This window comes from Pantherophis guttatus, chromosome 2 (genome assembly GCF_059756535.1).
Source record: "Pantherophis guttatus breed Tessera chromosome 2, ASM5975653v1, whole genome shotgun sequence".
Lineage (NCBI taxonomy): Eukaryota > Metazoa > Chordata > Lepidosauria > Squamata > Colubridae > Pantherophis > Pantherophis guttatus.
Window position 1 is genome coordinate 251,073,539 of NC_142064.1, and position 26,833 is coordinate 251,100,371.

At 44.4% G+C, this 26,833-nt stretch overlaps 1 protein-coding gene across 2 annotated transcripts in view; it reads left to right on the forward strand.

The window, feature by feature from the left end:
• The window catches only part of GABBR1 (gamma-aminobutyric acid type B receptor subunit 1), a 200,383-nt gene that overhangs the window by 129,736 nt on the left and 43,814 nt on the right, over nucleotides 1–26,833 (forward strand). Inside the window, exons 4-7 of one of the 2 annotated variants that reach the window (XM_034431779.3) lie at nucleotides 8,124–8,327; nucleotides 10,639–10,827; nucleotides 13,911–13,943; nucleotides 24,727–24,887. In XM_034431779.3, the coding sequence (XP_034287670.1) occupies nucleotides 8,124–8,327; nucleotides 10,639–10,827; nucleotides 13,911–13,943; nucleotides 24,727–24,887 (587 nt within the window). The remainder of the gene's footprint in view (nucleotides 1–8,123; nucleotides 8,328–10,638; nucleotides 10,828–13,910; nucleotides 13,944–24,726; nucleotides 24,888–26,833) is intronic. The other variant, XM_087883827.1, reaches the window with a different exon arrangement.

The window sequence follows — 26,833 nt, forward strand, 5'->3', positions numbered from 1 at the left end:
TCTCTGTGGGTGTGGGTGTGCACACTTTCTCAGCAACCCATATTGTGTAGATCTGATGAAGCGAACTATGAAAGTAGATTCAATAATAAATGTGCTAGACTTTAAGTTGCTAGAAGACCCTTGATTGTTTTTCGCTTTTAGGTCTAATAATCCTTTGGCAACCAAAATAAGATCCCCATGATGGGAAGGCCTCGCTCCCCACACCCCCCCCATCTGCTGCATTCTCATCCCTTCCTACTTCCAACCCTACACTTGTTGGAGCAGCGTTATAAAATCTTCTTTCTAAATGTGATTGGTTGGTTGGTTGCTTCAGAGAAGAGTGGGAAACAGCTCTAGGAAGTAATGAAAAAAAGGCATGAGTAGAATTTGCTATTCATAGCATATTTTACGGCTGGGAGAATCCATTCTGATCTGCAGGAATTGTCTTCCCTGACCAGGGAAGAAATCACAACAGAGATTACACCCCTTCTGCCGCTCTGGTACTCTTCAGACATAATCCCAAATCATGCTGGCCAGGGATAATGAGAGCTGAAGTCTAGCACCTTGCAGAAAAGTATCTCAATAATGGGCTTCTGCTATCTTAAATTAGCTTTCCCTTTCTTGAACAAATTAGCTTTATTAGATTAGCAGTAGGACTGTTGTCCAGTGTTTAATTATAGTTCTGCTTTTCTCCTGCCTCCTGATGATAATGCCTACTTCTTTGACGCAACCTTTTGTGTGCCATCCAAGTCCTTTGCTCCTCCCTACCCACCTGTGCTATTCATTGCAAGCCCTCGGTAACTTCTCATTCTTGCAATGTTGCCCATCCCTGGAACCAGGGAGAGTAAAGAAAAATTGCTTCTGGACAGGCAAACTATCCAAGGTCTTCACAGCCTTGAGAAATGTAAGGCAGCTATAGAAGGCTCTCCTCGTTTACTATCCTCATTGCAACACTGTCTGGGTTCACATATGATGCTAAGCGATAACATGGTTTGTTTGGTTTGGCTGGGCATGGTGCCTAAATGCAACTCTTAGGATGTATAAATGACGATTTGTTGCTTAGTGTATGATGTAAAGCTGCCAGTTGTAGTTTATTCAATGAAAGATGGCTAAATAAACCATAGTTTCATGCAATATGCAAATCAGACAGTAAATATATAAGGGTTTGGCTCAGGGATGAAATCCAGCAGGTTCTGACAGATTCTGGAGAACCGGTAGCGGAAATTTTGAGCAGTTCAGAGAACCGGCAAATATTACCTCTGGCTGGCCCCAGGGTAGGGAGGGAATGGGGATTTTGCAGTATCCTTTGCCTGGAGTGGGGTGGAAATGGAGATTTTGCAATATCCTTCCCCCAGGAGTGGGGAGGGAATGGAGACTTTGCAGTATCTTTCCCCTGCCATGCCCACCAAGCCATGTCCACTAAGCCATACCACGCCCACCAAGCCATGCCCACAGAACCGGTAGTAAAAAAAATTGGATTTCACCAATGGTCTGACTCATTATAGTAAACCTTTCCCTTTTAAATCAAGCTTGATATATCGGTACATTATTTTTTTTTTTGACTCCCCTAGGATTTTAGGGCTGTCTCCCATTCTGTCGTTAAGTGATTCTGATCCTATTTGAGGCTAACCAGGTTCCTCTAGGTCAGGGATCACCAACCTTTCGGATCTCAGGGACCACTAAATTCATAATTTTAAATCCCGTGGACCACTAGTATGAATTTTTTAAAAAGATAAATAGTATTTAGTGGTATAAAAAAAATGCAAATAATTTTTCTGTGGACCACCAAAATTTTCTCGTGGACCACGAGTGGTCCACGGACCACCACTGCTCTAGGTGCAGCCAAGTGCTGGTTATATTTTTCCCCTTTTTTCCTGTATAAAAATTAAACACGCCATTCCCTCCTGCACCTGAAAAATACTTTTAATATGCAGACATCCCACGTCTTCTCCTCTCTTTAGGGAGCAAGAGCGAGGGAGCTGAAGGCTGAACTGGAAATCCTCAGTCTACCTCGCATCCCCCACATGATTTCACTGTCTTCAGGCACCCACCCTTTTTGTGCCTGCCCCAAGAGAGTGGGGGAGAGGGAAGCTTCCATCTTGAGCCACTAAGCATCAGTGTGTTGCATTGCAATATCAGGGCAGGAATGTTGCTCAGCTCATGGGCTTCCCAGAGTCCCCTGGCTAGATATGGTGGGAAATGGGATCCCTTTGAGGTAACGCAGCAGGACTGCTGTTTCATTCAGTGACTTGGTTCATAGAGTACACTAAGCCAATACGTGGTTTCTTGGGAGATGGGTTAACAACACATGGTATAATTATGGTTTATGGCTTACTGCATGAACTAAGTTATCGGTTTACAAATCAATAAAATTTTAAAAAGCAAATCAGGTGTTTGTACAAGTTTGGATCAGGCTTGACGCCCAGAACATTGGATTCCTGCAAGCAGAGAACTACCTTCTGGGAAGGGCAGATGTCTGTGACTCAAGCACAATCAGATAAAGTCACTCCACTTGGAGATGGCCCCTAGAGGACTCAGAGGAAGACTTCCAGGTAATCTCATATTTCCTGGAACGACATCATCTGACATTACAACCTCCGCTATGCTATAACCCATAAATTGCTACATGAGGCTGAGTGACTGGCCTAACAGGGTTTGGTTCAATTTGGGTCAGATTACAGTATAATCCTGGTCAGTGGTGAAATCCAAATTTGTTTACTACCAGTTCTGTGGGTGTGGCTTGGTGGGCGTGGCTTGGTGGGCATGGCAGAGGAAGGATACTGCAAAATCCCCATTCCCTCCCCATTCCTGGAGGAAGGATATTGCAAAATCTCCATTCCCACCCCACTCTGGGGCAAGCCAGAGGTGGTACTTGCCGGTTCTCCGAACTACTCAAAATTTCCACTATTGGTTCTCCAGAACCTGTCAGAACCTGCTGGATTTCACCCCTGATCCTGGTTCAGATTACACTTGATCTAGTATTCTGTCCTTCCTCCTCCTCCTCCTCCTCCCCCATGTGTTCTTTATCTTATGTGTCAGAAATGGTGTAGGCAGGGTCTCCTGCTTGGGGTGGGGGTTGAGTTAGATAATTTACAAGGTCCTTCTGTTAATCTGTTATCAATTTCCATTGGATTCCATTCCTTTGTCTCCTTTTGTGTTTGCCTAAAATATAAAAAACCTTGGGGTGTGTGTGGGTGGGTGGGCAGATTGCAGGTGGCTATTTATCCTTGCAGACATACTGGTCAGGAGGTTACCATCCATCTGATATCTCCATTCCTGGGGTGAGCGAATCCTGTTCCTTGCTGTTTAATTGATTGATTGAAAAGGTGAAGCTGCAATCAAATTTTCTCCCACGCTTATCAGATGCAAGTAACCAGAATTACTCATGGGTAGGCCGAAACAGATACTTTATTGCTGATTACCTATATTACAAGAATTTTGACAGTCTTTCTGCCTGCCCTGGGGAAAGCCTAAGAGTTTGATCTCAGACATTTCCTCCTCAGAATGGACTTTAAGCTGGGATGTCTTTGTACACCTCTTAGCTGAGCCCCTTCCTCTTCAGCCAGTGGCTCCACCGCAAGCTCTGAGCAGCACCTCCTGTGACTGCCTTGGAAATGTCCCTCTGAAACCTGCATGAATGACATTTAAGGGATAACTTAGAATGCCATTGCATAAAATGGTTGAAGTAATCTTTAAGTCAGGATCCAAAAAGCTCTTGCAGTATATGCAAATGTTTTTGTACAAGTTAACTTGGATTTTTGCTAGTGGGTCCATGCCTCTTGAATCAGGCTTGGCCGCTATCTCTTAATTCTGGGTTAGCTGCATCAAATTAAAGGTCATGGGTATCTGCCAAGGGTAAGGAGGCATCATGACATCATCATAGGAATGATGGGAATTCTGCAATTACAGTACAGTACAGTATGTCTCATGTGCCATTTGTACGATGACATCATGGCACATGAGGCATCATCCTGGCTTGTACCAGATGCTTACAATGAGGGTTGAGCCAGACAGCTTCCCACTATCTCCAAATTTATCTATTTCTTTTCAGTTGCAGTCTTAAGTTTCTCAACAAAACCAGCCCTCTTTCTAAGACGTTCATTGACTTTGGAAATAAATTCTCAGATATGGATGTTCTTTGCAGAAGCCCCTTCATCCAACCAATCTTTAGAACCTACATTTGCCAAGAATTTTGTGAGACAGTGCTGTGTTGTGACATTAGTCCTGGGTTGCAATGAGAGATTTCTAGTCAGCCATGAGTTTTGCACATTGTACTAAGCCTTAATGTAGTCTCAGTTGGTCTTAGCAGATGATTTGAACTCAGGCCCCCTGATTCCTAGGGCAAAGTGCGCTGTGTATAATCTGCAAGCAAGAGCTTCACAGACTTCAGTAAGGGGCTTTGATGCAAGGATTAGGTGCAGTGTAGAGAAATGTGGAATTGCAGTAGAAAAATTTCCACCCCTTATATATTATTGAATTTGTTTGATGGAATTTCTTCGAAGACTATGAATCTTCTCCTCTCAGTCTTTCTGCAGCCGATTGAATTCCCATTTATGAGATAAGCTGCTAACAAACTGCAGTCTATTCGCTGTTCAGCATTTCTCCTGGTACCTTCCCAGCCTCCCCACAGTCTCTCACCTCATGCAAAGTCCAGCCAATTGTGGCTTGTTTTCCAAACAATGGAAAAAGAAGTCATGCTTTTATGTTTCATTCTTGACAATCATCTGCTACATGTATGGCATCTTTAGGCTTCAGCAAATGATTAAGCACCAGGGATGTCAAACTGGTGGCCCATGGGCCGGATGCGTCACGTGCAGGCCACGCCCACCCCAGGTCCGCAAAGGGAAAACGTCGCGATACGTCACGTGACATCAACATGGTGCCGCGGGTTTGACACCCATGGCTTAGAGGTTAAGCAGGGTTGGGCTTGGTTAATAATTGGGTGGGAGCCCATCTTTTTCTGGGGATTTCAAAGTCTCAGGGAAATTTTTTTTTAAAACCCTGAAAAAAGGCAATAGCAAATAACATTCACATAGTTGCCAAGAAAAGTATGAGGATGCATCTGTGAAGTCAGCAGGAATTCAGCTGAAGTCAAAGGAGACTTTACTAATGCTGTCTTCAAGACCAACAAAAATATTTTTAGGCTTTATCAAGGGCTCTCACACTGTGAGTCAGGATTTCCCTATAGATCCTGGGTGACTTACATCATGTTTTTTGTTTTTTTAAAAAAATATCTGATCAATCTTACAATGGTAGAGCGGGAACCTTGACAAAGTTTGCTGAGGGATGGGTCTCTTGCCTCAGGGGCAGTTCCAGTAGAGCAAAGTTTGAGAATCTCTTCATATATAGCAAGATGAGGAGTGAGAAGTCCCATTCTTGGAGCCACTTTACAGAACAACAGAATTGGAAAGGAGTTTGGAGATCTTCTAGTCCACCTCTGGCTGGCCCCAGAGTGGGGTGGGAATGGAGATTTTGCAATATCCTTCCCCCAGGAATGGGGAGGGAATGGTGATTTTGCAGTATCCTTCCCCTGCCACACGCACCAAGCCACGCCTACCAAGCCACGCCCACAGAACCAGTAGTAAAAAAAATTGAATTTCACCACTGCTGCCAGTGGTACCTACTTAAGAGGATGGGACCTGCAGCATTCCTTGCCTCCCCTCTAGTGGATCAGGTGAAAGTGACTGGCAAAAGACAGTCCCTCAGATAACCTGGCGCCAAACCATGAAGAGCTTTAAAAGTGACAGCTAGCACCTTGACTTGCACGTGGAAGCAAATTGGCAATCAATGCAGCTCCCACAGGAGAGGTGACACATGCGCACACCGAGGTCTGCACAAAACCGCAGGCCGCTGCATTTTTGGCTTGATGTGCGCTCCTAGGTGATACCTCTGCCCAGTGGTGGGATTCAAATAATTTAACAACCGGTTCTCTGCCCTAATGATTTCTTCCAACAACCAGTTCATCAAACTGCTCAGAAAGTTAACAACCGGTTCTCCCGAAGTGGTGCGAACTGGCTGAATCCCACCACTGCCTCTGCAACTGACAACCATGAGCTGCATTGGTTGTCAGTTTGCTTCCGGATTCAATTCAGCCCAAAATGGCATCGGATCTGTCTTTGGAACATCATTCCTCCCGAGTTTAAATTAGCCCTGGAGATCCAGCAGAGGTAGGAAGCCCGCAAGATGGTTGCACTGTTTCCAATGTGTGGATTGTACATTCTTGCAGATTAGTTTCATTGTTTTTAATGGTTTTATATTTTGTTTTGGATGTTTATTTGTATTTGTTTATTGGGGGGGTTGTTATTTTGATTCTGTGCCCCCCAGAGTCATGTATGTGAGATACGCAGCTATGTAAAATAAATAAATAAATAAATAAATAAATCTTTAATTCTTAAGATGAGTGCAGTTGTATTTTTTTTTGTTTAACCCTAATGCCAATGAAATAGTTAATTTGGGGGGGGGGAAGGTTTCATACAAATTCATGAATTATTTTTGGGGTCACAATACCCCAAAGTTTGAGAAAGTGTGTGGGGCTGTATGTTAACTGAAAAAGGTGACAGGGCAGAGTGGAAGCTGTCATGAACTCACCGAGCCTGCATTTAGATGGGATTAAGGAAGGAGAGATACTTGTGGCATACTTTGTGGCATTTTCAAACAAACACATATATTACAAGGTAAACATCATGGGTTTTATGCCTGAAGATTTATCTTGAGTCACAGATTACTGAAGGGAGGGGGCGGGAATGGAGAAAGAATTGTAAACAGTGAATTAAGAAGGAAATACCTGATAACAGTTATTATCAGGCAGCAGGTGTTTTATGGCAGAACTGCCACTGGTTAATAAGATAGTTATCACCGCTGCACTTTCATTCTTGTTTGATCTGCGTTGCTTTTTCCAACTATATGATTCAGCATATCTCGTCATGCATCATTTGGCGACAGTACCTCCCAAATCCCTTTTCAAAGATCCGACAGTCTTTTTCAATGACACGGAAAATTTCAGTTTCCCTCCATTCTAAAGCAGGAAACACATGAAAAATATAGCATAAAACTACATTGTCTCTATAGACTGCAGTTAAATTGGACTCTGTAAGGGGGTTGTGGTGCATTGATAAGGTGGTGGACTGGTTGGCATAGATGCTCACTGGTCCAATCATGCTTGCTTGGTCCCATCTGCTTCACTGGGTGGTTATGGAGGAAGGAGAGTGCATTATATGTTGAGCTCCTGCATGAAAATTAAGATTAATAAGCAAGTGAATAAATAAATAAATAGCAATAGCACTTAGACTTATATACTGCTTCACAGTTCTTTATAGCCCTCTCTAAGCAGTTTACAGAGTCAGCCTATTGCCCCCAACAATCTGGGTCCTCATTTTACCCACCTTGGATGGATGGAAGGCTGAGTCAACCTTGAGCCGGTCAGGATTGAACTGCTGGCAGTCGGCAGAATTAGCCTGCAATACTGCATTCTAACCACGGTGCTCTTATGTGTGTATGGCAGACTGCGGCACATAATTCTCCTTGGACAACATGGTTAGGATTTGAATGGAAGACTGTCAGGAATCCCCCTAGATTGTCAAGTTGAACAAAACAATGGCGTATTGTTTCTGTATGCTATCTAGAAGGCTACACTGATGTGTTTTCCTGTAGTCACCTAAAGTTGAATTTGACTCAGAAGAATCTTTTTCTTCTTCTTCTTTTATTGTTACTATTGCACCTAGGAAAACCTCTGTGATAGTTGGTATAAAGAAAGACAAAATCCAGCTTTTAAGATGGCTGTGTGGAGCCAAGGGAGGATTAGTCGATCTGAAGTGCCTCAGTGACTTCTTAGATTAATATTCAAGGATGAACTCATTTCTTGGCCTTCCTCCAAAAAGCTCAGGAAATAATACACAGGTGTAAACAGGCACACCTTTTTAGCATCGTAGCTCTCTTGTAAAGTGTAGGTTGAAAGCGAAAGCCAGCACAGTAATCAGCTCCAGGTCTCCCAGTCATAAGCTTTGTAGCTGATCGAGATCTCTCAGTTGATGTCCCAGATCCAAATTCCTACACAGCTCTGGTGCTCAGGTCAAAACAATGTTTTTCAGGTGTGCGAGATCACTTCTTTTCTTTGAAAGGATCTTTTGCTTTATCTTCTCATCCAGGTTGCAAGCTCATCTTCCCTCCTTGGGACGGTGGGATCCGCTACAGAGGCCTGACCCGTGAACAGGTGAAGACGGCCCACTTCCTTCCTTTCGACTATGAGATTGAATACGTCTGCCGTCCAGAGAGGGAAATTGTGGGGCCCAAAGTACGAAAATGCCTCCCTAATGGCACCTGGACGGACAGTGATGTTGAAAGCCGCTGCTGTGAGTTCTACCTGGTGTCTGGGAGAAGAGCTTTGTGTTGTGGTGCTCAAAGTGGGTGGTGTGTGTGCGTGTGTGTGAAATTTTCTGGTGGTTATGGAAACTGTCCTTGCTTGGGCTAAAAGCACCAGGCCTTGGGGGAACAATGGGAGGTAAAAACAGTTAGTTTTCAGTGCAGTCCAAAGCTTCTAGATCAGGGGTGTCAAACTCAAGGCCCGGGGCCCAGATCTGGCCCGTGGGGCCGCCCTGGAAACAGCAAAGGACCGCCCCACGGTGCCTCTGCCAGTGAAAACGGAGCTCGCTGGCAGAGAGTTGCAGGAGGCTGTTGCAGCCGAAAACAGAGCTTGGTAGTCCCTTTTTGCTGGCAGAATGCGTGAGCCACCACAGGCACCCCCCACAACATGGAATTAGCCATGCCCACCCTGGCCACACCCACCCTGGCCCCCCAAGGTCAAACACAACCCCGATGCCGCCCTCAATGAAATGAAGTTTGACGCCCCTGTTCTAGATTAGCTACATCTGCCACGTTGGATAGATTTCTATTTATTTCATTTAGTTAATTTCCTGGTCTCCAAATAATTTGTGCAACTAACTTCATCCTGTTAGTCAAGGTGGTTCTTTTTTTTTTTTTAAGAAAAAAACCAACCTTGCAGCTTTATTCTTACTTTTTCAGTTTCACCTTATTTCATCATGACAGCATTCATGCGGTAAGAGCCTAATCCATGAGGAAATTCTTTAACACGGGGCGAATATGATGGAGAAAGCTTGACCTGTTGGTTTTCTGCTTGTTTTGCAGAGATCCTTGCTCTGAGAGGTGGTTGGGGGAGGTAAATAAATGAAAGGAAGTACGGAAGTACTCAATAGGTCGAACAAATTCTGAGCTTAGCACTTAGACCACAGGGCTGGCATCAGGTGGCAGGCAGCTATAAATGGTCATTTTAAATTTCTTAGGAAGCTCCAGAATACCCACATAAGTATGGGGAGTTTACAGTGCTAATTTAAATTTGCTTGCAGCTTGTGCCCATTAAGTTTGGTCTCATCAAGAAGGGTGACAGTGCACAAAGGAATTTTGCAGAAGATGCTTTCAGCTTTGAAAATATGAGTGGTCTAGCATAAGACTTAATTCAGGGTTTCCCAACCTTGGCAACTTTAAGATGTGTGGACTTCAACTTCCAGAATTCCCCAGTCCCCAAAGCAGGGGTGAAATCCAGCAGGTTCTGACAGATTCTGGAGAACCAGTAGCGGAAATTTTGAGTAGTTTGGAGAACCGGAAAATACCACCTCTGGCTGGCCCCAAAGTGGGGTGGGAATGGAGATTTTGCAATATCCTTCCCCCAGGAGTGGGGAGGGAATGGGGATTTTGCAATATCCTTCCCCAGTGGTGAAATCCAAATTTTTTTCTTACTGGTTTTGTAGGTGTGGCTTGGTGGGTGTGGCAGAGGAAGGAAACTGCAAAATCCCGATTCCCTCCTCACTCCTGGGGGAAGGATATTGCAAAATCTCCATTCCCAACTTACTCTGGGGTCAGCCAGGGGTGGTATTTGCAGGTTCTCCGAACTACTCAAAATTTCTGCTACCGGTTCTCCAGAACCTGTCAGAACCTGCTGGATTTCACCCCTGTCCTTCCCCCAGGAGTGGGGTGGTAATGGAGATTTTGCAATATCCTTCCCCCAGGAGTGGTGAGGGAATGGGAATTTTGCAGTATCCTTCCCCTGACACGCTTACCAAGCCATGCCCACCAATCCACACCACACCATACCACACCACGCCCACCAAGCCATGCCCACAGAACCGGCAGTAAAAAAATTTGGATTTCACCACTGCCCCAAAGCCGTGTCTTAAGGTGGGTCTGTGACAATTTGCCACAGTCAATTTGCCAAGGCCAACTCACTGCAGGGCAACTAGCTGCAAGAGAAGAATTGCACAAATAATAAAGAGATAGTGGAATAGAATCATTAAAGAAAGGGTGCATATTTTTTTATTTACTTCAAATAATTAAATAGAATTGTTAAATTTTCTCACAGCAAGCTGTCCCACCGTGAGATGGTCATGGTGAGCTGTCCTGCAGTGAGTTGGGTGTGGCGATTTGGCCACAGCGATTTGGCTGTGGCAAGTTGCCACAGTTGGAAAACCATGACAATGGAACAAATATGACTGAACAGTCAAATTCCTGTCCCAAAGATACATTAACTCTGTGTCCAGATAGCCACAGTCTTATACAGCATGAAGACCTAGTTGGTTCATGTAGCAATGCCAAGCTATGTACAATAATTATTGGGAGATGTTTCTGAAACGAAACCTTCTTTTTCTACAGTACGCACTTGTCCCAAGATGCACCTGAACCTGGAGAATGGGCAAGTCACTGTTCGGGCAATTGAACGGGTGCCTGTTGAAGGCACCTGGGTGGAATATCGCTGCAATCCTGGCTTTTACCTAGTGGGCAGTCCCCGCAGCAATTGCACCAAGGTGGGCCGCTGGAGCTCCGCCAAACCTGTTTGCGAGCGTAAGTCATAAGGCAGGAGAGCAGAGCTGGGGAACCTTAGACACAAGGAAGGTTGATTTGGAGCAGAAGGTTTTTTTTGGGGGGGGGGAGGGAATAGTATTCAAGATTGTTAACTTCAGAAATTCTGGGAGAAATAATATCTATTTGTGATAGATGGACTTAGATCAGTGTTTTTTTTCCAAACTTGTTATCTGTGGACTTCAGTTCATTTTTAACACATCTTAACACAGGGCTGTCAAAACTCCCAGCTATGGGCTGGATGCACCCAGTTTAGCGAAGGGGGGGGGGAAAGTTCCAATATGTCACGTGATGCCGCCATGACAACATGAGTTTGATATCCCTGTCTTAACACACTTCTTTTTTTAAATTTTTTTTTATTTATTTCTTTACAACAAAATATTTATTCGCACACAGATCGCGACGGGAGCTTTACAGAATATATTAACTTCAGTCAAGATATACAAATAAAAATATATATATATATATACACTAACCTTATCCTTTTTTTATTCTATTATTCAACCAAGTATACCATTGGTCCCAGCATTGAAAAAATACGGAGTCCTTTTGATCTCTCAAAATTTTAGTTAACCTGTCAGCTTCCGCATATTCGATAATTTTCCCCAGAATCAGGTCTTCAGCCGGTAGGTCGTTCCCCTTCCAATGTTGAGCAAAACATATTCTTGCTGCGGTTGTGATATATGTAATCAAACACCATATATTCGTGCCTATCTTATCTGGCCTAATATTTAATAGATAGTATTCAGGTTTCAATTGTAATTTATATCCCGTGATTTCTAATATCCACCTCTATATAGATCTCCAAAATTCGATTGCTTTAGGGCAGGTCCACCATACATGATAATAAGTACCTATCTCCCCACACTTCCAACAATTTGGGGAGAGTCCTGGAAACATTTTGGCTAATCGAGCAGGAGGGAGATGCCATCTATACACCACCTTATACAAGTTTTCTTTATAAGTAGTTGCCATCAGAAATTTCAATTGTTTCATCCAAATTTCTTCCCATTTTATCAATTCAATTGAGTAACCAATATTTCTCCCCCAGGCAATCATTGAGTCTTTAACAATCTCATCCCCTATCCCTGTCTTAACACATTTCAAGGCTGCCAAGTTTAAAAAACACTGATTTAGAGTTTGCAGTACTCATATTTGGTGGTGGTGGGTTATATACTCTGGTTTTCTTTGCATTGGAATGTTATTCTTAGAACTTCATGTTAGTTCATGATGGTTAGTAATTTCCTGGCAAACTGAATGAGAGCAATCCCAGCACCCCAACTAGTGATAGCACTGATGGCAAAAATCAGTCAGAATAAAATAAGTTTGCAGCAGGCCCTAAAATTGCCTTCTAATTTATTTAAACTGTTTCCATACTGCCTTTCTTGGAGCATGAATTCAGAGTGACTTACCTAAGAGCGCGTCATGCAACAGATGAAAAATATGCAATTCAAAATTACAGTTGAATCTATTAGCATCAAAGAAAGCATCGGCTGGGGAGGAAAAATAATCTCTAAAATTATACAGCCAAGAAAGCAATCAATTAAAAGCCTTCTGTATCAATTGGGCCTCTCCCAAAAGTCTAAAAGAAGGAAGATAGAGCAGAGAAACTTATTTTAGGCTAATGGGCTTCATAACTACTAACTGGACAGGATACATTACATATCCTTAACAAGTGGGTGGAATCAGGGAGCAGAACTGCCCCTAACTTCTCATCTCTACATGCCTTCAAACTCACTGATTCCTACACATTCCTGTATAGCATACATACACCTATGTACATGCACTCCTTTATATTTTCCTTTAAGCCACGGGTGTCAAACTCGATCGCGTCATGTGATGTATCGCAGCGGTTTTTGGCCTTTGTGGAGCTGGGGTGGGCGTGGCCTGCACGTGACGCATCTGGCCTGCAGGTCATCATTCAATACCTCTGCTTTAAGCATTCACTCTCGGGTGCATACGTGCAAACTCATACACCCTCATCTCTGGGCTTCTATGGAAGGCTTTTTTCAAGGCTAACCATACTGAGAATGATAAATGATGAAATGCATTTATCTGCCTCTCCCCATAAAATATGTCAAAGTGCTTTACAATCAGGTTTAAAAAGAGTAATGGAACATTTATACAAATAAAAACCATATATATTAATATGCAAGAGAGAGAGAAAAAATACATTTAAAAATTTGCCTCAGTTATAACAGAATAACTATATAGAGTTACTAATACAGGGAAGGCCAAGTTTAATCATCCCAATCCATCCAGGTTCAAATCCAGATTGAAACAGACCTACCCAGGAAAACCAACAGGTTTATCAGATCTGGGTTGCAAAAATCCAGGTGACCATTAGATGACAGCAAAGTAACCAAGTTTCCTGTGTGTCTTTTTTGCTGCCATTGGCTATACAGAAAATTCTTGGCTTATGGCCATTTTTTAAACATGATTGTTCAAAGTTACATTGATATTGAAAAATGTGATTTACAAGCAGTCCTCAAATTTATAACCATTGGCGTGTTACTGGGATCACGTGATTAAAATTCGGGCGCTTGGTAACTAGCATGTACTTATGATAGTTGCAGCATCCTGGGGTCACATGATTGCCATTTGTGATCTTCCTTGCTGGTTTCCAAAAAGCAAGCTCAATGGAGTAAGTTGGATTCACTTAACTACCATGACAAAAAAAAGGGTGGTAAAATTGTCTAAGACTTACTTAACAATCACATTGCTTAGTAACGGAGGTTCCGGTCTCAACTGTGGTCATAGGTTGAGGACTATCTGTATACATATTTGCAACCCAAATTTATCAGTTGGAATTGGTACTTACTTGGCTGTTGAAATACTTAGAATAGGTTTTAGGGATCCCTAATGTTATTAAGCAGCTTTATTGGTGGAATTGGTAAAATAATGAGTTTTCTACCACCACCAGCCACTTACAAATCATTTAATTTGGCATGTGAAAGAGTATATCCTTGTGATATATTGTACTGGCATACTCTTTGGGAAGGGGTGAAAATACTTTCCCAGATCCTTCATGGGTCTCATCCCTTTCTCTTCATGTTTCTGTGCAGTGTGGCGTCCTCCTGTTTCCCGGTCTGGATCAGGTGAGTTGATTTCTATTTTGCCTACCATCCTTGTTCTCACATGTCTACAAAGCTCACCTTCATTCCTTAGTACTCATGAATATTGGGCTTATCTTGCATATTTCTTGAAGGTTTGCAACCCTGGTAGCCTGTTCCAGCTGGTATTAATAGGTGACAAGTCTTTGTTCTCTCTGAGATCCTGATCACAATTGTTAAGCTTATTCTTTGACAACTACACTACATTGTTTAAATTCTTCACTAATCCCAGGCTAGTCTAGATCTCCAAGCAATTATCACTTAGTTTAGAACTTTTGTGAGACCAGGTTAAATACACGGTTAGTTTTCGGTGTCAAGAGATTCTTGGCAAATATGAATGATAAGTAGGTAGGTCAACATGGGCTTTGGAAGAAATTGGCAATGGCAGCAATTGATGTTCTTGCCACGCTATCCATTTTTTTTTAAAAAAAGAACCCTCCTCTATCAAATTAGCACATTTCTTCACACAATGTACCGTACTTCTATCTTGTACTTCAATTTGTTCACCCTCATTCATGCCAAAACCAAAACTCAACAGCCTCCTTTGAATTAGTGGGTAGAAAACAGGTTGAGTTGACAATATCATTAACACTCTCAAACAACAACATCTGCCTATTGCAGGTCCTTGGGAAGGACTTGATAGATGGATAAAAATGCTGAATCTAGTCTAAAGGTCAGGCTGACTGTGCGATCGACAACAATTATAATCATTAAACTTGTATGCCTGATTCTGAACAATTCTGGGCAGCTTACAGCAATCAGACAAAGAAGTTACAATCAACTCAATCAAATATAAAGATAAAAGATGGCACGTGCAATGAGGCTAGAGGTCTTAATCCCCCTCATCAAAGGCCTGGGTGAAGAGTCAAAGGTATAACCCAGTGGTGGGTTTCAAATTTTTTTACTACCGGTTCTGTGGGTGTGGCTTGCTTGGTGGGCATGGCTTGGTGGTCATGTGACTGAGTGAGCATGGCCAACTTGACATCACTCACGGCCATGGCCACTCAGTCACATGACCACCCTACCTAGCCACGCCCACAGAAAAAGGTAGGATTTTTTTTTGAATTTCTACCTATCTTATTTTCTGCCCAGGCTTGGCCTAATCTATCAAAGGCTTCCTTCTGCATGCCATTCCGCCCTTCCTTCACCAGTCATACGCGTCGCCCCGTTTCCCCTCCTTCAGCGGCCCGAGCCCTAGCCCCGCTTCCTCCACCACCACTGTCTCTTTCTTCAGGCTGCTTACCTTCCTCCCACAGCGGCTGGTCCAGAGTCCAGAAGGCAAGCTGACCTCTGATAGTTTCCAGCCATCTGCCGCTGCTGGGAAGCGGCTGGCAAAGAGGCAGTGGCTGGGAGGCTTCTCACCGTCGCATCGAAAAAGAAAAAGCCTCCCAGCCACCGCCACTTTGAGAGCCACTTTGCGGCTGTGGCGGCTGCCTGCAAGTCACCAAAAACTACCGGAGGTCGCTGAAAAAGCCTCTGCCGCCACCGCCCTGTTCTTCGCGCCAGCCACACACATGCATCCCATTGCCTGCTGCATTGTGCTCGGACTGACGAAGCAGGCAATGGGCTGCGTCAGTCCGAGTGCAACGCAGCACGCAATGGGATGTGACGGCAACGGCTTTTTTGGTGACCTTCAGCGACCTCTGGGAGGCATTTCTTTTTTGATGCGACTGCAAGAAGCCTCCCAGCCGCTGCCTCTTTGCCAGCTGCTTCCCGGCAGTTGTGCAGGTGGGACAAGCAAGTGGCAACCGGGCTACCGGTTCGGGGGTGTGGCTAGCCAGTGGTTGCTACCGGTTTGGTGACCCAGGCCAAAATACCGCTACTGGTTCCCCCAAACCGGTGCGAATCAGTAGAAACCCATCATTGGTATAACCCCATACCTTTGGATCATTTCCCTTAGTGGTTTCTTGTTAATGTGCATTTTCTTGTTAATTCCATTTTATTACGGGGAAATAAAATGAAACCTTTGAAAACCTACATGGCACAACAAGAAGGCCTAACTAATCAAAGAGAACCGGATTCCCTCTAAAGTTGTACCTCCCAGACTCCAACTAGACAATTCAAAGAAACCAGGATTCTCCATTTTATCTACGCTGTCCTTCAGGCACCTAGGAGTCTTGCAACTTCTTTTGCATTCCTACAGCAACTGTGGAAGCGGCAATAGGCTGAAAAGGAATGACCTGTTTTCTTTGGGTTGTTTTTAGCATTCAAAGAAGAGATTCAGATACTCTTTCTTGTACTTTTAATGCATCTCCGCTCTTGCTTTATGGGCTTTGTCCATTTTGCTGAAAGGGACATATCTGCCCAGAATTCTTGATGATGGATTCTTTCTGCTGCAGCCTTGCGGTCAGACCCTCTGTAGAGATCTTTCTGCCTGCACATTTTGTCTCTTAGTCAAGTGTGTTGCTGGGAGGCCATTTCCTTCTCTCTTTCTCTCTTTTTCCATCCAGATCTTATTTTTTAAAGCTATCAAAAGAGAGATCCCCTTCAAACCCAGGTTGAAATTCTTCAGCTTGGCTCTCTGATGGGTAATGCTTGGAGGCCTCCCCTCAGTTGCCAGGAGATGTCTTGGGAGACTACTTGTTCTTCTTCTTAATGTGAGTCATGAGTTGGGAGGCACTGGGGACACTGGATTATGGGATGCTGCTTTTGCCAGTTTTATCTCATTTCCTTGGAAGAGTTTTTTTCAAAGTCTCGGGCAGAATTGGGCCTTTTCAGTCTTTCCTGTGGTGGAAGATATCAGAAGCTGAACATAGCTAAACCTTCTATTTTTAAAGCTTGCCTTCTCAGCTCTGCAGCTTTGGCGATATTGGTTGGGGATTATGAGAATTGAGGTTCAACACTGGCGGTGGGCATCAGGGTGGAAAATTAGTATTACCTCTCTGTGGTGAAAAAAAAAATTGCTGGGAGCAATACAGCACTGAATATGGTTTGAATAAAAAGGTGTGCAGACATGCATTTTCTAGGAAGACAAAAGTTATGGAATTTAAGAGTCGGCTTTTCTCCACCCACACTCTATTGGCATCTTAGGGGGTATTGCTGTAAACTCTTATTTCCAGATCAGAAGATTTCTGTGTGTAGGTGAGAACGATCTTTACTAACAAAGCTGCTGTTCTGCCTCATTTTGAGCCCTCCTTGCACTGAAGATTTTTTTAATGGGCAAAACGTTGCTCTGTCTCCAGGCTACAAGCCTTTCCTTCAGCCAGTTATGCGTTATGCACAAATTAGGAGCTACATCTTTATTCATATTTTATAGCATCTTGCCTTGATCTTTGGGACATAGAATTTCAATTGCTGGTCCTGCGTGTAAAGGGTTCCCTCCTGCTTCGTCTGTCATTTCTTTCGTCTTAAAAGAATTTTTTTCCCATGGTTTATTTATTTAGCTACCTAATTTAGAAGTCATGAACCCTTGTCTAAAGGATGCAGAATGGGGCGTATCATTCGGGTTTGCATTTTGACCGTAGATTTGAGCAGGGGTGGGCTGCTGGGGGTTCGCAGGGGTTCGGGAGAGCTACGATTTTGTGCAGTTTGGAGAACCCCCAAATCCCACTTCTAGCTGGTCCCACCTCCCCGCCCCTCCCAGAAGTCCCCACGCGGCCCATTTTGGATGCAGGAAGTGCAGGGCATGCGTGGAGGCTTGGGGAGGGCAAAAAATGGGTTTACCAGAAGTTTGGGAAGGCTGGAAATGAGCCAGTTTCCGACCTCCAGACGGCCTCCAGAATTTGGGGAGGCTATTTTTGCCCTCCCAGAGGCTCAAAGAAAGCCTCCGGAGTACAGGGAAGGCAAAAACACACACACACACCCGCCATGGTGCAGGAGGCCACTAGGCCATGCCCACATGGCCACACCCACCCAGCAACAGGGCAGAGAATCCCTTGCTAAAATTTTTGAAGCCCACCCCTGGATTTGAGGTATTAGAGGTGCTTTGTGTAGAGGAAGCCACAGACTTTATCCTCGTGTTATTAACACTTAAACTGAGGAGATGTAGGTTCATCCGAGGCAAACTGAATAAGTGAAGCAAAAATATAATTAGGGACTTCTCTGCTGATAGCTTAAAAACATATGAGGGAAAACTTGGTGCATGCACACTCCTCTAAGACAGTCACATATCAGTAGTTAAGTAATAGTGCAGTGGGCCCTAAATTAAACAGGAAAAAAAATTTGATTTACATTATTATTATTGTTGTTGCTGCTATTATTATCATCCCCCAAAATCAATCTACTGTAAGGTGACGTCTTCTTCAGTGAAGATTGTGGACGATGAACTACCACACTAGTTCATTGTGAGTTGTAGATATATATTTTTTAAACTTCTGTATCACACCCACTTGCCCAACTATATATGGGGGCCCTACTTACATCTCATTTCTTTTTTGCAAATGCCAGGTCTACTTTGGGAAATGGTCGATGATGGCTGCATCTATTTTTCTGCACTTTCTTAGATCTGTGGTTAAAAAAAAATAATCATTACCTGTGGAAGTAAACCAAGAGATGTCAAATATCTTTACTAAATCATGAAGCTCAATGGGTATCTTTAGGACAAGTTACTCTCTCTCAATCAACCCAACTCATGGGACCGCTGTCAAAATAATATGAAAGAACCCCCTGTTATCTTGAGTTTTCTAAGGTGATAACAAATGTTCTTTTCAAATTTTTAGTATGCTTTTATACTAAGTACCTGCTTCCTAACTCTCTCTCTCTCTCTATCAGTTGCTAGATTGCTGAAACCTTTGGTCTGTGCATTTCTAATACTTCCTACCTAGGCATGCTGCCAAAACCATTCCCCAGAAGTGAATAATCCCAGGCTGGTCCATAAATTATAAAGCTATACATCTTGTGGAATTTGCTATCAGGTTGTGGTTCTCCACTGTCCTATTCATGTTCCTTACAGCTGCCAGCAAGTATGTGGAGAAACAAAAACTATATCTGGTGCCTAATGGCATGAATGATTCCATGTCTTGTAGCCAGGCGAGGGATTAATCTAACTGAGAAAAACTGACTTGAGGCTGACTTTTGTATGAAATAGTAGTTTCCTGCTTGAGCAGGGGGTTGGACTAGAAGACCTCCAAGATCCCTTCCAACTCTGCTATACTGTGGCCTTGCAGACCCATGGTAACAAATGTGATGCTTCTCAGGCTTCTAAGAGTACTTCTGTATCACTGCTTGTTCCATTCTCCAATCATTCAGATCTAAAATACCAGTGTAGGCAATATTTTTCTGTAGTACACTGCCATCATATTGTAATTCTCCACTATACCACAAGTGTTCCTCACATCACATACTGGGTTCAGATTCAGGTTGGCAGGAGTCCATGGTTGTTCCCACTATGGACTTTGGAAACATCTGAGCTGATTAGTATCTTTCTTGTTTTGCAGCAAAAAAAATAATAAAATAAAACTATATAGGTGCCTAACTGTTCTGGAACCCAGTATAAGGGCATTAAGTACTGAGGAATAAGGCAATTTCTTAGCCTCAAGGAGGAGGGTGTTGCAAAAAGTAAGTCCTCTCACTATGAAACTAGACCAGTATGATACTGGCCCACATCAGTTCTCCACACTATGAAACTGTCCCATATCCACATCCCTGAAAGACTTTGAGTGTCTCAAATGGTAAAATAGAAATTTGAGATATTTGAACTAGAAGCAAATTGACCTGGACATTGAGCTAATATGGAAGATCAGGGATTATGCTGTAAATCACACAGAGTCGTTGGATATAAAATGGGCGGCAAATAAATTTCCTAAATTAATATATTTGGGTCTCACACATGTGGAAAGTATCAGATTAGGATGGGATGTGTGAATGCTGCCTTGGCTAGACACAGGCAGACAAAAAAAGTTGACCTCATCATTTGCAAGGCAGCTTGTTTAAAAGCATTAGACTTTGAAATCATTCAATGAGGTAATTTCCCCTTGGGACTTTAAAGGACACTGTGGACCACAAGTGCTTTTCACAGAGGTGTAACTTAATACTGCTGTGGGTTTTCTTTTTTTTTTTTCTTTTGGTGGTCTACATGCTAAAGATCGGATGGCTTCCTCCGTTATCCCAGCATATGTGAGCATTTGGCATAGGAAGGAGCCAGATTTGGGTTTTCTTTAAAGGCAGGTGTCTCTTGCAGATGGCAGCAGTTGTCCAACCTTGATTAGGCTTAGTGCTAAGCAAGATGGGTCTGATAGGACTTAAATGAAAAATCACCTGGTAAATCCAGCTCTTCCATATGATTGCCAAGAACATGCCAGGAATATGTGCACATCCACTTCAAGGAACTTAATTTTAAATAGGTATTGGTGTTGTCACATTGCAACCCAAGCATAAGATACATTCAATCACCCAATCGTTTTTGGAGATGAGGCAGCCATAGTTCCTCACTGTTCCTCTGGGGCTTGGTGCCCCTTTTTCCTCACAAGACTTCACATTCATTGCCTAATAGAGGCAGAATGGACCTTAAGGGAAGGGAAGAGAAAGGTAGACACACATCCCCACCACATCTCTCCTGCCATTGGTAGCTACAAGACTAGGGTCCAAATTGGAAGCTGACAGCCGAAACATAGGAAAAGAATATTCCCTACAATAGTTATTTCATTATTGGGGAAGAGAAATGCCAGGCAAAATTTAGAATAGGCTTCAACATCCTTGTACTCTCCATGGTGGAATTTGCAGAGTTAAAATCTTGTCACATCTGGGGGGCACCAGGTTGCAAGAACCGGTTGCAAGAGTAGGCTTCTGTTGCCAGGCCTAAATCCACCACTGGCAGTAGAATATGGTTGCCTAGCAACTGTCACATTCTCCATCCACCAGCCCTGCCCCTCAGAGTAGCTCCTGCTGAAGGCCAGCTGTTTCAATGGAGGGATGGTGAAACAGCTGGCAAATGTCTTTTGATAAGTCTTCTGCTAATGCAATTCGGAATATGCATCAGACTTCCTGTATTCTTAATACTGTTGTGCATACACTTTTCTTCTGTTATCATTTGAGGCAGTACCTTTCACAAGATATAGCCAAGAAAAATGGGATCTCCAAATATTCCATCTATAGCCTTAACATCTCGCTCTGTGAGCTGAAACAGGTGGCTTGGGGTAGGGGTGTGTGTTTGTGTCCTGTATAAAGGGACACGTTTGTCTCTTGGCCATTTTGGTCCTCCAGGAGATAATATGAATTATAATTTGACCCTCCCTATCAAAAGCCTGGGAGCCCAAATTCCAAATCCTTTTTCCTCACAAGACTTCATATTAATTGCCTAACAGAGGCAGAATGGACCTTAAGACAGGGAAGAAACCATGATGAGAGTCTAAGGAGTTACAACAGGGAGAACTGGACACAGGATGGAACAGGGGCTACATTTCCAGGTTGCAAACCTTTGCTTTTCCAGTTGTTTTTCCTTATCCACATACCCTTTCTTACAAAGCCTCCGTTTCCCTACAGGGGTTGAACACTAAATTGGGGCTTTAGGGAGGCCCTTTATTTCCTTTTGTTTCCGTTCCTTTTCCAGCCACCTCCGCATGTGTCTCTTTGCCAGGGAAATGTCAGCAACCAGCAGGGAGAGGAATTGGTGATATACACTACCTCCTCCCCATTTCTCAGAGCTGGGAAAAGAGCCAAGGACTTCACAGTGCAACCCCCACTCCCCAAAAAAAGCACAAATACCACTATTCTAATCAATCCCCCCCCTTTCAGAAAACCCAGGAATCCTGCCCTCCCAGAATCTCCATGCTAGAAACTAAGTTCCACCTTCTCTGCCCTGCTAACTGTGGAGCAGAAAGGATACACTACAACTGAGTTTACTTCCTCTGATGCTATTTATCTGTGGACAGGATAATCTAAAAGATTTTTCTTCTTCTGGCCACCTAGATAAGGGCTACCTGATCTGGGCTGCAAATATCCAGGCACTCACTAGGTAGCAGCAAAGGTGTAGGAAAAGTTGTAACTCAACTGTAAGCTATTGGTGGTGTGTACTTACACAGAAGGGACGCAGTGGCTCAGTGGCTAAGAAGCTGAGCTTGTCGATCGAAAGGTCAGCAGTTCAGCGGTCCTAATCCCTAGTGTTGTGTAACGGGGTGAGCTCCCGTTACTTGTCCCAGCTTCTGCCAACCTAGCAGTTCGAAAGCACGTAAAAAATGCAAGTAGAAAAATAGGGACCACCTTTGGTGGGAAGGTAACAGCGTTCCATACGCCTTTGGTATTGAGTCATGCCGGCCACATGATCACGGAGACGTCTTCAGACAGTGCTGGCTCTTCGGCTTTGAAACGGAGATGAGCACAGCCCCCTAGAGTCGGGAACGACTAGCACATATGTGCGAGGGGAACCTTTACCTTTACTTATGCAGCCCAGAATTGGCTAGAATGGCTCCTTCTGCATGCCAGACTGAGACTCTGGTTGCTGATTTCTCGATGGCCATGATTTGCCATTTTGTGAATTGCTAGTTGTTGTTCACCATTTCCATGGCATCCTTGCCTCAATTTTATCTCCATCACTCAATGGCTTCCCTGCGTCCCTTTTGGTGTGTTTTGATAAATCCCACTGCTTTTTTTCCTCTCCATGCCTGATCTGCATCCTTGCCTCCACCCTTCCTTTGTCAGCCTTTTTGTATTTTGCTGTGTGTCTTTGTAAAGCCTCTTCACTTTCCCTTACCGCCTCCTTTCCCCACCTCTTTGATTCCCATCCTGCATTGTCTTTCTTTTTATCTGCTTTTCTATCTGGCTGTTGCTTGTTAACTGCATCTGTCACTTTCCTCTTTCTGTGTTCCCGACATTAACTGCATTTCTGTTCCTTCTTATCTGTTCTCATTAGTCCACCTTCCTCCTCAGCTGTTGTTTCTCCATCCTTCCCCACATCTAATTTCTACTAGCTTTTCCCTCGACCCTCACTACATTTTCCCCATCTTTCTACTAACTGTTCTCTCTCTTTTCTCTGCTCCTTCTCTTCTGCTCAGCCTTTTATCATCACAATTTCTTCATTCTTCAACTATCCCCTTTTCCAGAGTCCATCTTCCAACACATCAGCAAATATGAGTAATAGGGAAGCATGTTGCTAGTCACAGTGGAGAGCCTGGTATTTTACTCCAACTTTTCTGGGTTTTTTTTCATCTTTTTTTAAATACATGTTTCTTTTCTTTAATCATCCTTTCAACTTCTTTATCACTTCCCTCCCTGCATAGCTTTTCTTTATCCAAGCTTCTATGATTGGTGCCTTCAGGTCTCCAACTTATACCTGACACTCTTTTTGGATTTCAATCCGTTTCTGGTTTCCATCATCCTAATCTAGCCACCCTCCGCCCCATATTTTTTCCAACAAACTCCAAATCTACATCCCCTCGTGCTCTTTCATTTCTTTGCCTCCTGATTCTTATTCTTGTCCTTCTGTTTTTCTTTCTCCACATATCTCCAAAACATTTCAAACATATCTTCCTTCATCATTTTATCTTGCCACCTATTGGTCCATTCCCCTGTCACTCTTTCTGATTCAGACTTAATCTGTCTGCTGAATTTCTGTTTCTCATACTACTCCGAATCATTACCCAAGTGGGTTGCATTCACAAGACCCCAACCCCTTTGCCCCTGCTCCCAATAATAAAGTTTAACCAACTTAGCCTGCTGGGCAATTCCAGCTAGAGGGATTTGGCTGGGTAAACTTGACCAATCTGCCTAACCCATTCCTTTGGCTTCTTCCTCTTCGCCATCAGTCTTCCTTTCTTTCTTTCTTTCTTTCTTTCTTTCTTTCTTTCTTTCTTTCTTTCTTTCTTTCTTTCCTTCCTTCCTTCCTTCCTTCCTTCTTTCTTTCTTTCTTTCTTCCTTCCTTCCTTCCTTCCTTCTTTCTTCTTTCTTTCTTCCTTCCTTTCCTTCCTTCCTTTTTTCTTTCTTTCTTTCTTTCTTTCTTTCTTTCTTTCTTTCTTTCTTTCTTTCTTTCTTTCTTTCTTTCTTTCTTTCTTTCTTTCTTTCTCTCTCTCTCTCTCTCTCTCTCTCTGTGTGTGTATGTGTGTGTTTACTAATCTCATTTTTTGTTCCTCCTGGCTCTGGTCTGTCTCACTTGAACGTTACACCTTTTTCATAGCGTTCCTAGCTCCATTCCTCCTTTGCCTTCTCCATCCTCTCTGCCCTTTCCCCGCACTTCTCATCCATCCGCTCTTCGTGCTTCTCCCATCGTCCCAGATGGTCCCCTAACCGTTTAGTCTCCCCTCTCCTTTTCTAGCAGTCGTCCGCTCTTTTCTTAGCGCCTTTTTTTTTTTTGGGTTGCTTTTCTCCTACAAACCCCCCCCCCCCCAGGAGGTGGGGAGGGGGTGGTCTCTGCATTTCGTTCCCTCTTCGTTCTTCCCCATCATCGGTGCTTTTCCTTGGCCGCCTCGCTCCCTCGCCCGCCCGCCGCCCCTGCGACGAGGCGGTGCGGTGGGCTTATTGCAATTCCCCCCGCGCCCTTGGACGGCGGCGTTCCGCGCCGGCTCCGCGCTGACATCAGCCCCCGCCCCCTCCTCACCCTCCCCCTCCTCTTGGCTGGCTCGCTCGCCAACCCGCCCGCCCGCCCGCCAGCTCGCTTGCTCGCTCGCTCGCTCGCTTACTGCAGCACCGACGCCGGGCAGCGCCATGGAGGAGCCGGCTCCGGCGCTTTCGCCGCCGCCACCGCCGCGCAGTGCAGCCACCACCGCGCGCCCTCGCCGCCGTCGCCCCTGACCTCCGGCCGGCACCATGGCCTTACCCGGCCCGCGGCCCGGCGGGGGCCCCCAGGCGGCCTTGCTGGTACTCACGGGCTGGCTCTTGCTCTCTCCTCCGCTGGGCGCAGGCAAGAAGAGGCTGCACATCGGGGCGCTTTTTCCCATGACCGGCGGCTGGCCGGGGGGCCAAGCCTGCCTGCCTTCCGCCCAGATGGCCCTCGAGGACGTCAACAGCCGGAGGGACATTCTGCCCGACTACGAGCTGCGTCTCGACCACCGCGACAGCGAGGTGAGCAGAGCCCCACCTGCCCCAGCGCCCAGGTGGGGCACCGGTGGGCTTCCACAGGGGGGGGGAGAGAAGGGAAGAGGGTCCTTGGTTGCGATAGGGAAGCCCTCCCCACCCCCCAATTTCACTGGAAGGAGGTGGGAGAAATCAAAATTGGGAGAGGAGAACATTGTGCCTTATAACCAAGGTAAGTTCTGCCTGCAGTGGGATGCTTGAACATAATGGGCAATCTTGGCACAAGTCCTCCTCACCGCCAGATCAAGCAAGGGACCCATCTGTAAATGGAGACCAAAGCGGCTTGCTTGGAAGAGGTGTTTTAAAAGGTGTCGGTCGGTCGGTCTACGCAACTAGGATACTCTTAGGGGGAGAAGGTTCATAGAAGGATGGAAAGACAAAGCAACCTTCAAAGTAAGAGACGTGGAAATCCTGGAGCTGGTCTTGGTTGAGGGAGCAGGGCTGTGCGTGTGAAGGTTCACAAGAAGGCTAAAAAATGAGGGGCAGGAAAATAGCAGGACTGAAGTTAGCATTCAAGGCTTTCGAGCTATGGGAGAGGTAGAGACTGTGAGCATAATCAAACAGAAGTCTTTCTTTTCTCACCCAACTTTCAACATGTTCCTTTGGGTCAGACAGAGCCTCCTTTGGTAGGACTCTGCGCAACCTTCTCATTTCTTTGGAAGAGTTGGTGAAACGGCCAAAGATGGGCTCCTCCAAAGAGCTTGAAGACGAAGGAGTTATGGGGCTCCTTATTTGGGTTACTGCCCCAGACCATAATTAGAGGATCTGGGAAAAAGAATGACCTGGAAGACCGGGAGGCAGAGAACTCTCATAGGGTGTAATGGTCCAACACAGCAAGAAAGTAAACAGATGGAAAAAAGGTAGGACAGGAACAGTGACATTCGTGCATCTATTGGAAGCAAAGTTTGGAGACCCTCTTCAGAAATGGAGGTGGTGGTGGAAGGGGTTGGAGATTCCAAAAGTGAGAATGACTCAGTTAACAATTTGCTAGGGTTCCCATGTAGAGAGAAATATTGAAGGAAGATGCATGCTTTTAATGTGAGAAGGAAAAAGAAGAGGAGAAGCAGCAGCGTTCGCAATTATAGGTAGTCCTCGACATACGGCCACAATTGAGCCCAAAATTTCTGCTGTTAAATGAGACATTTGTTCAGTGAGCTTTGTCCCATTTTACGACCTTTCTTGCCACCGTTGTTAAGTGAGTCACTGCCATTGATAAAATAGTAATCCGGTTGTTAAGTGAATCTGGCTTCTCCATTGACTTTGCTTGTCAGAAGGTTGCAGGAGGTGATCACATGACCTTGGGACACAGCTACAGTCATTAGTATGAACCAGTGGCCAAGCATCTGAATTTTGATCGCAGGATCACGGGGATGCTGCAAAGGTCGTAACTGTGAAAAACGGTCATAAGTCACATTTTTCAGTGCCGCTGTAACTTTGAACGGTCACCAAATGAACTGTTGTAAGTCGAGGACTACCTGTAGTCCTCTAAAAGGAATGGAAGTTGAGAAGTACATTTTAGGGAGCCCTGGACTTAAACACTAAGCAGACTTAAGAGTGGTTTGTACGGATAAGAGACCACCAGGAAATTCTTGGCTTTAGGTTAGACTGGAAAAAGATCCCAGCAGAGGCAGTGGAAAACCTTTCCGTGCAACTGTCAAGATAATTGTGTGAATGCAGGCATGTAGTCTCCAGGACTCAAGTTCAGCTTGAAGAAAAGTATATCAATAAAGGAGAATATTTGTAGCTCAGGGTTGAAATGAGGGGTATTTAGTGCTCTCTGAGCTTGGTCGTAGATGTTTCATTACCCAAAGCAGGTAACATCAGTGCTACTCTGATTAGCTTGACTAGCACTGATGATGCTACCTAAGTTTGGATAATGAAACATCTACAAGAAATAACCAAACTCAAACAGCACCAAGGACCCTCAGAAAACT